This window comes from Symphalangus syndactylus, chromosome X (assembly GCF_028878055.3).
Source record: "Symphalangus syndactylus isolate Jambi chromosome X, NHGRI_mSymSyn1-v2.1_pri, whole genome shotgun sequence".
Classification (NCBI taxonomy): domain Eukaryota; kingdom Metazoa; phylum Chordata; class Mammalia; order Primates; family Hylobatidae; genus Symphalangus; species Symphalangus syndactylus.
The window spans coordinates 139847094-139862677 of record NC_072447.2 but is presented as its reverse complement, the minus strand read 5'-3'; the positions used below and the strand labels follow the sequence as shown (position 1 = coordinate 139862677).

Sequence of the window (15584 nt, the reverse complement as noted above, 5' to 3'; positions counted from 1 at the left end):
AGACCAGCCTGGACAACACTGCAAGACACTTTCTCTACAAAAACTTAAAAAACTAGCCAGGCATGGTGGTGCACACCTGTAGTCTCAGCTACTTGGAAGGTTGAGATGGGAGGACCCGCTTGAGCCCAGGAGGTCGAGGCTGCAATGAGCCATGGTTGGGCCACTGTTCTTCAGCCTGGGTGACTGTGAGACCCTGTCTCAAAAAAAAAAAAAAATTCTGAGGTACATGTATTTAATGTGCAATTTTGTAATGTTCAATTCTATCACTGACCTGTTTTTTTCTTTCTGTACATATGCTTACTCATCTTTCAACGATCTTATTTATTTCCATGGAGTTTAGGGATAAATAAGCCACGTGTAGATAAATATTATCAGTCTACTGAATATATCACTGAATTGCATCATTGATGGCATTATACTCAGTTACAGAGCATTATGAATTCATCTACCCTCATTTTATCACTAATCAGTATCATGTCCATGTAACTGAATTTACTCTGTAAAATTTTTAGTGTAGGACCTCTTTTCCTATTATGATACACTTCCATCATTAAGGACGTGGAAATTTTGTTACAAATAGTTAAGTACCACATAACAATTAAGATATAATTCATTACTACTTCCTTAAAAACAAAACAAAAAGACTGTCCTTCAAAACATATCAAGGAGACAATTTTTTTCTTTCTATGAATGAATGAAACATGCTATGGAATGAATTGTGCACATCCAACCCCCGCCCCCCACAAATTCATATGTTGAAGCCCTAACCTCCAATGTGATTATACTTGGAGATGGGGCTTTTCAGACCTAAGTAGGTCCCTATGATGGGATAGTGCCCTTATAAGTAGAGACAGCTCTATCTCTATCTCTATCTCTCTTCTCTCTCTCTCTCTCTCTCTCTCTCCCCACCCTGCCATGTGAGGACACAGGGATAAAGGCAACCATCTGCAAGCCAGAAGAGAGCTCTGACCAGAAGCCAACTATGCTAGCATCCTGTTTTTAAGCCACTCCGTCTATGGTGTTTTGTTACGGCAATCCAAGCTGACTACGACAAAAACATATCAAGGAATTTGGAGACAAAACCCTAAGCAATTCAGCACTTTATCAGTGAAGTATTGCAGGAAGAGGAATGGATAGGATGCAGGAGAGGGGACACTGAGTTATATACAGCCTGGCCCTTTTACTGACTTCAAGTGAGACCCAGAACAAGTTGCTCTTTAGTTCGTAGTTTGGCTACAGATTCTGCATCTATATAATTACGACACTAGATAAGCTACTCTCACAGCCACTGCACAGCATCACTCCTACCCTCACTTTGACTATGACTGTACCTTGAAACTGCAGTCACTAACGACGCTGCAGTAACTAGGTGAGACAGGAAGAAATAATCACTGAAGGCAGCAACAAGAATAACAAAATGTCGTGCATAAATTGCAACTCTAGCATGACGGAATGCAAAATGTATAACTGAGATAAACATTTATGAAATCTGCTTCAAAAACAAAGATCAAAATTGAATACTGGCCGGGAGTGGTGGCTCATGTCTGTAAATCCCAGCACTTTGGGAGGCTGAGGCAGGTGAATCACCTGAGGTCAGGAGTTCGAGATCAGCCTGGCCAACATGGTGAAACCGCATCTCTACTAAAAATACAAAAGTTAGTTGGGCATGGTGGTGTGCACCTGTAGTCCCAGCTACTAGGGAGGCTGAGGTGGGAGGACCACTTGAGACTGGGAGGCAGAGGTTGCAGTGAACCGAGATTGTGCCACTGCACTCCAGCCTGGGAGACAGAGTGAGACCCTGTCTCAAAAAAAAAAAAAAATTGAATACTGCACCACCATCACCATCTCTTTGTATTAAAGCTTAAGACGTACAAAAAAATAAAAAGAATGTAGATACAACAGAAAGGGAATGCTGCGACTACACAAAGCACAATGGTCATTCATGTCCTTCCTACTTTTTGTTATAGTATACAATGACTTTTTTTTCCAAGATGAAGTATAAGGAAGCATATAATTGCATAGGGAAAAGAGAACATGAGATACTAACCCCGGACATAATAGTGCTGTCAGCAAGGCATTTGTCTTCCACTTAACACCTCTAAATGCTGAGGAAGTAAAAAACAGAATAGTTACTTTAGCAACTTGATTTAGTCCACTTTACAAATACTTTAGAGTAATCAAGGCACAATTACATTTTCATAAGTCGGCTAAAATTCCCCCATGCAATTTTTTTTATTTTTTACTTCACAGCCTTTTAATTTCTACATTTCACACAGCAACTTCCTGGAATAGTAACAGTTGTAATGCTTACTCTTATACATTACAGCAGACACATATCTGGTAGGGGTTCCCAGAAGGACCCATAACACAATGGCACAGGTCATTAAAGCTCCTCCATTGGCAGGAGAAGGAAAACCAAGGCAGGCCAGACCTAAAGGCACAAAAATGAAATAGAAAACCAGCAACAATAATAGTCTCAAAGTACATAGGACTTTATAAGAAATTAAGCACAACCTTATTAAGACATTATATGAAACAGCACACAAGGAAATTATCTAATGGGAGTACTACAAGCAAGGGATGCTACAAGCAAATGTTATTTGCTTAGCTAAGTACTTGACACTTTTTCGTAATGAAAAAGTCTGATTTTCCATTCAAGGTAAGTGGAAGTAAGTTTTCATAAGTTGAATTAGCCTTAATTTCACTGTCTAAATCAAAATTACACAGAATATCTCCCCCTTTCCCACACTTCGGTAGTCACTCCAAAAACAGCACTTCTTTTTTTCCCAAAGAAATTTCCTTCTGTTTCCTTTTATTCAAGCTGAGGAATGAAAAAAAATCAAAGTGAGAACTGGTCTCAGGAAAATATAACCCTGAAAGCTGATTTTTGAAATTATCATTGACATCTGAAACATCTAATGAGCCATTTTTTACAGCAGCTTTGTTTACAAAAATCACTACTCTGGCTATCAAAAACTGACAAGCTCCATTTTTAGTTTATAAATGAAGGCACTAGGGTTCATCAGCCATTGTGAGCCCACTACAGATGCCATTCCATTTATACACTTAAAGACCAGCACTTAGGCTTGCTGTAGCATTTCAAAATGTTAGCTTTTAAATTATGAACTCCCTTAGCCCACTTAAAATATGATTCTACTCACGTACTGATTTTAAGAATGCATTATTTTGCAAAGCAAGGAATATACATATTGGAGTTTACAGTAAACTATTCAGAACTAAAGAAGCTATGGAAGGTGCTTGATATAGGAAGATACTTAGACTAATATCCTTAATTTGAGAAGACAGAAATGCAAATACTATAAAACACAGATTTCCATTAACTTTAGGGTATAATTTTCCAAGTCCCTTTGTACAAAGGAATCAAAGTTTAACATATGCCAGCAGCTTACTATGAATGTTTAAGACATATCTGAGTGTACTCATTTAAAGTAATAAAGGTAACAAACAAAATTTGTGTTCCTTGACCCAGGAAGGCTGACAGCAACATTGCGTTCTTTGGGGGCCTGAAAACAACTGCATGAATCATCTTCCAGCCAAACTCCTGCTGGGCATCCTCCCACACATAAGAAAGTCTCTAACAAACATACAAGTTACTATGACAGAAAGTTACAAGAGCTCTGAAAGTTAGTTGAAACAGAATTTTCCTTTAAAGGCAGACTAACTGGAAACCAATGGCTCATTATGAATTTAGCAGGTGTCTGGAAGGTACATGATCCTGCCACACAAATGAATCACTCCCTTACTCAAAGTTTTGCATCCGAGGGAGTGTGTTAATTACATAAAACACACAACTGATTTACTTTTCATGAAGAAAGCAAAATGATTTAACCTACAAAAGGAACTTGACCAATGTTACAGCAATTAAAAATTGACCAATACACAAGTGGTCACAAGAGTCAAAACAGTATAAACAGTATAACCTAAATTATAGTATTTTGCAATGTTTCATATTGTTATCTCATACTTCTAATCAATGAAAATCTTTAATAATGACATTTTGAGTTCAGAAACACATAAAAAAGGATATAACCAAAAACTTGATGATAAACAACTCTTAATAAACCTCCCTGTTCTTTTAAAAAAATTTACACAACTCTGTACTTTCTGATTTGGTATAACATACAAAATCACTAGGCATAAAAAATGTGTTGTATTCAAGGTGCAATACTTTAAGTAGAAATATAACATTGATGAAAACTGGGCAGAATAGGCACTTAAGTATTTGTTGAATCAAACATATGCATTTTTACTTATGGGAGAATTCATCTTATTATATCTGATAATATCTTTATGGAGAATCCTTAATATGATGATAGCCACCATTCCAGATAAGAAAATAATAACAAAGGAATTCACAATACCAGAAAATTTAAGAAAGAAAAAAAGAGAAGTTAAATCTCAAAACTTCCTGATTGGGCACTGAAAAAAAAATGCATGTACATATAAAAGAAAGACACTCAAATTATCATTATGTAAATCAGTTTTCTAACGTTAAATTTAGATCAATGACTGAATGCATCAATATATTAAGTGAACTTAAAGTTATGTTACAAAAGAGTATTACAAATAAAGTAATAGAAGCAACACTACTCTTAAGGTTATTTTTAGAAAACTTTAAGAGTACCTTCTCAAAGAGAAATAAGAAGTAAATAAGATCTGTAACACAAACTTAGTTTGGGAGCATGGAACCGACAACCTAAGTTCAGGAGACACAGGTTGAACTACTGGCTGACTGGCTTCTTAGCCAATGGATCAAGGCCATAGTCTTTATTACTCTATGAGCTTCAGGGCAAAGATCCCAAGAACCACTTATCTACCAGCTCTTCCTGTTTCTAAAACTAAAACTTAAAAACTATCCCCAAAGCAAAGCCAATGCCTTCTGCCATCCCATCTCCCCAGCCAAACCCATACACACCCAAAAAAGTTTCACCAGAATCTATGAAAAGTCCAGCACTGTTTTAGTGAGATGCCAATAAGGCTACTGACATCTAAACGTCTGTTAAATGTTGTAAGTAAATTAAGTCAAGACAGAAACTAAAATACAGTACATTTGTTGTTACATTACTACTACTAGAAATTAGCCCTCATAATCTATCTAGAGGTCCTTCACTTTCACAACCCCTTTGGAGAAACCATTTAAATAGACTGTATCTGCGGAGACTTATGGGGGGTGACAAAATGGGATTGGAACTGTTGCCCAAACAGAAGCCTCTCAGGAAAAGCTACCATAGGAAGAAGCAAGAGGACAAGGAGGAGGAGGAGGAGGAGGAAGAATAACAGGAACAAAGAAAGGAGAGGAAGGGTATTTTCATTTTAAAGTCAATGGGAGTATAAGGAGAATCATCACTCCAGAAGACCATACTCCTAGTATCACACCATTCCTTACTTTCACTTTTTTAATTTTTAATTTTTATTTTAGAGACAGGGTCTCTCCATGTTGCCCAGGCTGGTCTTGAACTACCACCCTTAAGTGATCCTCCCACTTCAGCCTCCCAAAGCCCTGGGATTACAGGTGCGAGCCACCATACTGGGCCCTTACTTTCATTTTTACTTTTGTAATCTCCTTTGACCCATGATTGCTTTATCACAGGATATAAAGACAACAAGGAATAAAATACAATATAGACAAATTCATTTCTTTTTGACCAGCTTCTCTGTTCAATCTCCTAAGTTACTAACTTCACATCCTACTCCCACTCTCAGCACTTTATCACGGCCCTAGTCATTAGTTATGTTCTCAGTTGGTTCATCCCTCAATGAGTCCATCCCATGTGAAACTACTCTTTCCATAGCCACAGGCTTCTAACTCTGTGGTTTCATCCTGTTGAAGATTCCTGAGGAATCAAATCCTTTCACTCCGGGTCCACTAGCATGTCCTCTGCCTTATTCACTGTTCAGCTCAGAGCCTACCACAGCATCACGATAGGGACTAAAAAGAGTAAATGGTCCTTCACTGGCAGACATTATCTCCATACGATCCTCTCCTCTATATGACCTGCCTTGATGACACAGCCACTTGAAGTTGTGGGTTTGTCATATGAAATCCTTTCACCCTTTTCTCATCCCTTCCCAGATTTTTATGACATCCCTACCTTCCTCTACCCCAGCTGGTTACTACAGCTGGTTACTATTTTTCCTAACTCTCTACTGTGCCTGAACTTTTTGAACCCACAAACAAAAGCTTCCATTCCATTTTATTTTTCATCTCTTGCACACTGTCAACTTCCACAGTCATATCTCGCTGACTCCCCACCCCAATATTCATTCCATGCAGACGTAGTATCTCCATGACATTTCGGATTGCTCTTTCCCTTCAGCATAAACATTAACATATTCAAAACACAGTTATCTTTTTTTTCATTGTGTATGTGGAGAGTGGAAGGGAGGAGAGAGGAAACTACAGTCACAGAGAAGGAAAAAGAGGTAACCCAAGATCATCTGTGATAACAAAATATGTCAATTTAAATATATATATTTACATTTCTACCTCAAAACTACTTACTTTTTACTTCATGAAGTGCTTACCTAAACCACTGAATATTAGTATGAGGCACAGACTCCAAAATCTAATCTCACCTAGAAGCCCACTTGACAGTTTTGTTTTCCTAAAACAGGAATATAAAATCGTATGACCAAATGTTAGTTGAGTTTTTGCTGGTTATAATCCTGAAACCAATGGAAAAACGATTCTGCATGTACTTTCTCCATTTCTTTACTTTTAACTTCATGGAATTATATGATCTACTTTGACATTTTTTAATTTTCTTTTTTGTGTTTTGTTTTTGTTTTTGTTTTGAGATGGAGTCTCACTCTGTCACCCAGGCAGGAGTGCAGTGACACGATCTCAGCTCACTGCAGCCTCCACCTCCCAGGTTCAAGCGATTCTCCTGCTTCAGCCTTCTGAGTAGCTGGGATTACAGACATGAGCCACACCCGGCTAATTTTTGTATTTTTAGTAGAAATGGAGTCTCGCCATGTTGGCCAGGTTGGTCTCGAACTCCTGACCTCAGGTGATCCACCCACCTCAGCCTCCCTCGGCCTCTCTAAGTGCTGGGATTACAGGTGTGAGCCACCGCACCCGGCCTTCTTATTTTCATTTCCTAATATTCTACCTCATTTAAAAGAGACTAGGAGGAAATAATTTTAGCTTGCTGCTATTCACCAATAATAGCATCTCTTTGCTACTACTTTTCTGTAACCCTAAATTCACCCCATACTTCATTTCATTTTGTCCCTTTTGTCCTGATCATATTTCCATTTGCAAAGGTACACAAAAGTATATATAATGAGAGTCACTGTAGCTTTGTCTATAAATTTAAAAACCTAGAAACAACCAAATATGCCCATCACAATGAGAATAAACTATGGTAATCCATGCAAATAATATGCAACCATTAAAAAGAATGATGTGCATCTATAAGTGACAGTATCTCTATGAAATAGCATTAAGTGAAAAAGAAAGGTGAAAAGTATGTGTGGCAAGATTCCACTTTTTCCCAAGAATATGATATACATATCTTGTAGGTACAAATATTTTTCTGGAAGGATAAATAAGAAAAAATCATGCTTATACTGTTAGATGGAGAGAGTGGGAATTGGAGGGTAAAGGAAGGGAGAGATTTACTTATACCTTTTCTATCTGGTTTGAAGTCTTCACCATATACAAATATACAAATGTTACTGATATTGCTTAAATTCAACTAAAAAACAACTTGCTTCACTGCAACCCACCAACTCCACCCTCTGCAAATAGGTTTGTTATTAGGGTATTTTGTTTGATTATAAAACCTTGTTCAACTACTTAACCCATCATTTGTTTTTTGTTGTTTTTTGGTTTTGGGTTTTTTGTTTTTTCTTGTTTTTGTTTTTGAGACAGTCTTGCTCTGTCGCCCAGGCTGGAGTGCAGTGGCGTGATCACAGCTCACTGCAGCCTCGACTTCCCTAGCTCAAGTGATCCTCCCACCTCAGCCTCTCAAGTAGCTGGGACCACAGGTGTGCGCCACAATGCCCAGCTAATTTTTTAGTTTTTTGCAGAGATGAGATCTCACTATGTTGCCATGGCTGGTCTTAAATTCCTGGGCGCAAGGAATTTGTCTACCTCAGCCTCCCAAAGTGCTGGGATTACAGGCTCAAGTTATCACGCCCTACCCATTTCCTATATTTTACATTTTTTGTATGTTAAGTATTTTGGTGGTGAGTGCCTATTGTCCTAGACACCCAGGAAGCTGAGGTGGGAGGATCACCTGAGCCAGGGAGTTTGTGGCTGCAGTGAGCTGTGACTGTGCCACTGAACTCCAGCCTCGGCAACAGTGAGACCCTGTTTCAAGAAAAGAAAAAGATTTTCTTTTATGTTGTAGTTTTGAGTACTGAATAAAACATAAGAAAACACAATTATGAATGAAGTTGTTTCTGCTGATGTGTGATCAAATTCAACTTGTCAAGAGCTTTAAGATATTGCCAATATATTATGATCTTAAATGATAATCCCTGGCCGGACACAGTGGCTCATGCCTGTAATCCCAGCACTTTGGGAGGCAGAGGCGGGCAGATCACCTGAGGTCAGGAGTTCAAGACCAGCCTGACCAACATGGAGAAACCCCATCTCTACTAAAAATACAAAATTAGCTAGGTGTGGTGGGACATGCCTGTAATCCCAGCTACTCAGGAGGCTCAGGCAGGAGAATAGCTTGAACCCAGGAGGCAGAGGTTGCAGTGAGCTGAGATGGCGCCATTGCACTCCAGCTTGGGCAACAAGAGTGAAACTCCGTCTCAGAAAAAAAAAAAAATTATAACCCCCAACAAATACTTAGGCCATTATTGCAGTGTTATTACCCCTCAAGTCCATGGCATGATCTTAGCAAAAGAAAAATACAGGCACAGATTGGCGAAGCTATGCTTGAAATATCTTTGGATTTTTTTTTTTATGAAGTTTGGGGCATATGAAGAAAGTCACTATATTTTTTTTTAAAAAAAATAAAAACCCAAATGAAAGATTTTAATTAAAATGAGTTTTATATGAAGGAAAAATAAGCCAGGAAAAAAAGATTAAAGAAACAAAAATTTGGAAAAAAATTATTACGTATGTTTATATCTTTTTATTTTTCTTTTTTGTGACAGCGTCTTTGCTCTGTCACCCAGGCTGGAGTGCAGCAGCTCGACTTCCCCTGGCTCAAGCGGTGCTCCCACCTCAGCCTCCCAAGTAGCTGGGACTACAGCCATGTACCACCACTACTCTTAGATAATTTCTATGTTGCCAGTGCTGGTCTTGAACTCTTGGCTCAAGCCATCCTACTACCTCAGCCTCCCAAAGTGCTGGGATTACAGGCGGGAGCCATCGCACCCAGCCTAAACAAAAAAAAATAAAAACATGAAAAAAGCTTTTTTAAACAAAAAAAAATAAAAACATGAAAAAAGCTTTTTTAAAATGGGCTTTAATCCTACAATAGATTTGAGGTAAATCCTGATGACCACTATTAACGCTACCAGTGACGGGACAGGTTAGCATCATGTGCCTCCTCATGTATTCCTACCAAGAATGCAAGCATCTGGTCATGAGGAAACATCCTTAAGACTCAAGATGATAGTCATCATACAGAATGTAATGTCTGTACCCTTTAAAAATTTCAAGGGTATGAAAGACTAACGAACTTAGTCTAGATCGCAGGAGACCAAAATCATAATCCTAGATAGGACTGTGAACCAGAAAGGGAAAGAGTGATACTGTTGACCACCTGGTAAGAGCTGCATGGATGGATATGGATTGGACAGTATTGATTCCTGATTCAGAGGGTTGTATGCTGGTAGGAGAGTGACCTCGTTTTGTGGAAGTACCCTCTGGAGTGTTTAGGGGTGATTAGACAACCTCTAGCTCTCAAAAGATTCAAAGACTAATGATAATGGACACCCACCCAGAAGACTGAACAATGAAGCAAATGAGGTACAGTGTTAACAGTCGGGATATCCGGCTAAAGGGACTACTGGAATTCTTTGTACTATTCTGGCAATTCTTCTGTAAGTCTGAAACTGTTTCAAAATAAATTATTTTTTAAAAAAAACCTATAAGAAAATCATAATTTATATAACTGATAAATCAAAAGGTAAATACCTCACGAACGAATTTAGCCTTCTATTAAAATATTGTTGCATTTTTCTAGGAACTCCTTTAAAAAATTATTTTTGCAACAGTAAAATGTTATTTTGTGAAAATTTGAATTACATGCACCTCTTTACCAGCCTATCCATTGGTTTAACTGAGTTAATTCATATCACATCATTAAAAAAAAAAAGAGCAGTACTTTCAAACACACACTATGAAGTTTGGATTTTAAGTACAAAGAGAGCCAGGGCAATCTGCAGTTGCTATACACTCTTTTTTGCACCAAACATTGCCATCTACTGGAAATAATGGACCACAACACATATTACTTTTCCCTAGGAAAGTAAAAAATTATTTAAAAATCCTAAGGCATATTTGAGAACAAAATGACAAATGCGAAAAGATAACTAAGTGGTAAAAACTATTTTTAACCCATTTAAAATTAATGAATTATGCTGCATTCTTTACATTCTAGAGTTTCAAAATCTTTTATAAGACAGCAATTCTCATAATACCATATGAGGTAAACAGGTCTCTAACGTTGGTAATAATGGAGGCACAAGAAGCAAATGTAGAAACATAAAAGACTTCTTGATCCATGACACAGTACCCTATGATAGGTCTCATTCAATAAAAATTCATGAAGGGGCGGGACGCGGTGGCTCACACCTGTAGTCCCAGCACTTTTGGAGGCTGAGGCGGGTGGATCGCTCGAGTTCAGGAGTTCGAGACCAGCCTGGGAAACATGGCGAAACCCCGTTTCTACAAAAAAATACAAAAATTAGCGGGGCATGGTGGCTCGCGCCTGTGCTCCCAGCTACTTGGGGGGCTGAGGTGGGAGGATGGCATGAACCTGGGAGGTCGAAGCTACAGTGAGCCGAGATCGCACCACTGCATTCCAGCCTGGGCGACAGAGTGAGACCCCGTCTAAAAAAATAAAAATAAAAATGTAAATTTAAAAAAAATTTCATGTAGGGACTCAAAAAAGAATCAGGCCGGCCGGCAATTCGATCTTCTAGTCCAGTTGTTCTCAACAAGAGGAGCAGCACCCTCTAGGGGGCACAATGAGAATGTGCGGTGACGCTGCTAGTATTAACAGAGATGTCCTGCAAGGCACAGGGAGACCCACACAATGGAGAACTGAGAACTGTACAATGTCTTACAACTCTTTCAAATGCCCCACTCAACTTTCATGTGGGTGCAAAACTGCTTATGATTACCTGAGCCTAGATTCTAACTCAGCCACACCTTTATTTTATTTTATTTTATTTTATTTTATTTTATTTTATTTTGCGACAAGGCCTCTGTCTGTTGCCCAGGCTGGAGTGCAGTGGTGCAATCATTGCTCACTGCAGCCTCGACTTTCCAAGCTCAAATGATCCTCAAACCTCAGCCTCCTCAGTAGCTGGGACCACAGGTGTGCCACCACGCCCGGCTTTTTTTTTTTTTTTTTATAGACAAGGTGTCACTCTGTTACCCAGGCTGGTCTTGAACTCCTGGGCTCAAGTAATCCTCCCACCTCAGCCTCCCAAAGTGCTGGGATAATAGACGTGAGCCACTGCACCCAGCCCTAACTCCCTTTTACAGATAAAGTATTTTTACACGGTTTCAATATTCGCTGATATTTTTTCCCAAGAACACAACTGCCATATCAGTTGAAGGAAAATGGTACATGTTTGGCTTGGAATTTTGCCAAAATTAATCATTTCAGAAAATCATGGCATCATTTAGAGTTATGTGGTATTAGAGCCACCAGTGCATACTATTTTTATATGCATGTGTTGCCAGATTTACAATAATTATACCCATGGGTGCAAGCATCTGACAATGACTGAAATAACTATTTTATTACCTAAATAACTATTTTACCTAATAGTTACCTAAATAACTATTTTATTAAAAGTTATATACCTAAATAACTATTTTATTAAAAGTTACCTCCCTTTTGTTTCTCCTTTATATTGTAGTTAGGATGTTATATTGATGTTTATTGAAACTATGTATATAGACAAGTTTCATCCTTACCTATTAGCATCATCTTAGAATAGTAAAAGGAGAGTTATAAACTACTTGTTAAACGAGGACATCGGCCGAGTGCGGTGGCTTACGCCTGTAATCCCAGCACTTTGGAGGCTGAGGAGGGTGGATCATGAGGTCAGGAGTTTGAGACCAGCCTGGCCAACATAGTAAACCCCATCTCTACTAAAAATACAAAAAAATTTGCCAGGCGTGGTGGCAGGCGCCTGTAATCCCAGCTACTTGGGAGGCTGAAGCAAGAAGAATCACTTGAACCTGGGAGGCAGAGGTTGCAGTGAGCAGAGATCGCACCACTGCACTCCAATCCAGGTGACAGGTGACAGTGCGAGACTCTATCTCAAAAAAAAAAAAAAAAGAGGACATCACTGTGATTTGGGTTGAGAATTACCAATCGAGTTCAACCCCCTCTATTTATTATGGTGAAACTGAGATCCAGAGGGGAAATTTTGGAATTCTCAATTCAGTTAATGATCCATGCTTCCTGAAAATCAGAAATGCATTTTCCAATAAAAGCAACGCCATATATATATATATATATACACACACACACACACACATATATACATATACATACGTATATATACGCATATACATATATGTATGTTTTGTTTTTTTTTTTGAGACAGAGTCTCACTCTGTCACCCGGGCTGGAGTGCAGTAGCGCAATCTTGGCTCACTGCAACCTCCACCTCCTGGGTTCAAGAGATTCTCCACCCTCAGCCTCCCAAGTAGCTGGGATTACAGGACCCCACCAGCATGCTGGGCTAATTTTTGTATTTTTAGTAGAGATGGGGTTTTGCCATGTTGTACAGGTTGGTCTTGAACTCCTGACCTCAGGTGATTGCACTTGGACACAATGCTTTAAATTTAGCTAGGGTCCCAGGCTAGCCAACAAATGGAGCTTATGTAACTCAAATATATAGCTAACATTAATGTGATTACAACGAAACCAAAAAGCCTTTGGTGATATAAAAACAGTACATTTTTGGCCGGAAGCAGTGGCTCATGCCTGTAATCCCAGCACTTTGGGAGGCCCAGGCAGGTGGATCACCTGAGGTCAGGAGTTCAAAACCAGCCTGGCCAACATAGTGAAACCCCACCTGTACTAAAAATACAAAATTAGCCGGGTATGGTGGCGCATGCCTGTAATCCCAGCTATTCAGGAGGCTGAGGCAGCAGAATCGCTTGAACCCAGGAGGCAGAGGATGCAGTGAGCCAAGATTGTGCCATTGCACTCCAGCCTGGGCAACAAGAGCAAAACTCTGTCTCAAAAAAAAAAAAAAAAAGACTGTAAATTTTTAAAGCAAAGTATTATGAATAGAAACACCTTATTATGGCATTCAATAATTCATAATAGGCATTCAATGTTCATAATTCATAACAGGCATTCAATAAATTCATAATAGACACTCAGTTCATAATAGGCACTCAAGAAACATATAAATTGATAAACAAAAGGTCTTCACTCAAATGTTAATCTTTATGACTCATGCCTCCTGAACAAATGTATTATAAATTCCAAATTTTACACCGGTTTGGGAACCTGTATTATTTTCTGAAAACATTAAAGTGCATTCTCATGACAGCTAATTAAAAAACAAAATAGGGCCGGGCGTGGTCGCTCACACCTGTAATCCCAACACTTTGGGAGGCCAAGGTGGGTGGATCACTTGAGGTCAGGAGTTTGAGACCAGCCTGGGATAGTGAAACCCCGTCTCTATTAAAACTACAAAAATTAACTGGGTGTGGCAGATGGCACCTGTAATCCCAGCTACTCGTGAGGCTGAGGCAGGAGAATTGCTTGAATCCAGGAGACGGAGGTTGCAGTGAGCCAAGATCACGCCACTGCACTCCAGCCTGGGCAACGGAGGGAGACTCCATCTCAAAGAAAAAAAAAAAAACAGACCAGGCGCAGTGGTTCACGCCTATAATCTCAGCACTTTGGGAGGCCAAGGCAGGTGGATCACTTGAGGTCAGGAGTTCGAGACCATCCTGGCCAACACAGTGAAACTCCGTCTCTACTAAAAATACAAAAATTAGCCAGGTATGGTGGCCCGTGCCTGTAGTCCCAGGTACTTGGGTGGCTAGGGCACAAGAATCACTTGAACCTGGGAGGCGGAGGTTGCAGTGAACTGAGATTGTGCCACTGCACTCCAGTCTAGGTGACAGAGCGAGCCACCATCTCAGAAAAAAAAAAAAAAACTTTTCTTCTTTTTTTTTTTTTTTGAGACGGAGTCTCGCTCTGTCGCCCAGGCTGGAGTGCAGTGGCGCAATCTTGGCTCATTGCAAGCTCCGCCTCCCGGGTTCACAGCATTCTCCTGCCTCAGACTCTCCGAGCAGCTGGAATTACAGGCGCCCGCCACCACGCCCGGCTAATTTTTTTGTATTTTTAGTAGAGACGGGGTTTCACCGTGGTCTCGATCTCCTGACCTCGTGATCCGCCCGCCTCGGCCTCCCAAAGTGCTGGGATTACAAGCGTGAGCCACCGCGCCCGGCCAAAAACTTTTCAAACTAAAAATTATTATATTGCCTCTGAACTTTTCTGTGTCTAGGCTTGATCAGGGGCTCAGACCCACAAGCTCAGCTGATGATTATAGGCTCTGGATCCAAACAGCAGTTTGCAGGTGGCTGCAGCAAGGTGATAAGACAAGTACAGGAGAATGGAGATCGTGATCCAGGTGACTGAGGAGCCACAGCTGTTGCATGGCTCTGACATCTGTAAGTGCTTCATCATGTGCATAGAGTTTAGCTTCCTGTCCATGTTCCCCAACCCCAATCCTGTGTCAGGATTGCATCTCCCCTCTCCACTGGCCACATGAATGTCTTTGTGTGCCATAGCCAGGCATGGTAGTGCATGCCTGTAATCCCAGCTACTTGGGAGGCTGAGGCACCAGAATCACTTGAACCCACGATGCGGAGGCTGCAGTGAGCCAAGATCACACCACTGCACTCCAGTCTGGCGACAGAGTGAGACTCTGTCTCAAAAAAAAATAAAATAAAAAGATGTCTTTGTGCACCAGAAGCACATCTAAGACAGTGTATTTCTCCCAGTCAAGGGCCTAGAATCAAACAGGATCTGGTGAAATTTTCTGTATTGGAAATGAGAAGCAGCAAAAGGGGGGGAAAAAAACATGTAGAAGCACAGAGGAAAGGGAACAGATGCTACACATGAGGTGGTTTAGATCCGTGCCAATATGGCAGCCACTGGTCCTATGTGGCTCTTCAGCACTTGAAACGTGTCTGGTCCTAAGGGGATGAGCTAAAGTGTAAAATACACACCAGATAAGATATTTCTGTGCCCCAAAAGTGCTATATAAACACTGTACTCTAGTGAATGAATATGTTTCTCACAAGGATATGTGTTAGCAATTCTGAAACTACATGTATGCTAGGGTTGCTAGGGTTGAATAAATAAGTCAATGCATCATAG

General features: G+C 40.0%; 1 protein-coding gene across 1 annotated transcript in view; it reads right to left on the bottom strand.

Annotated features, from left to right (window-relative positions):
- LOC129475422 (transmembrane 9 superfamily member 2-like) overlaps positions 1-2518 on the bottom strand; it is a 53223-nt gene extending 50705 nt beyond the window's left edge. The window contains exons 1-2 of the mRNA XM_063634922.1: positions 2312-2518; positions 2048-2105 (exon numbers count right to left, since the gene is read on the bottom strand). Of these exons, the coding sequence (XP_063490992.1) occupies positions 2048-2105; positions 2312-2384 (131 nt within the window). The 5' untranslated portion in view covers positions 2385-2518. The remainder of the gene's footprint in view (positions 1-2047; positions 2106-2311) is intronic.
- Between the last annotated feature and the right edge of the window lie 13066 nt (positions 2519-15584).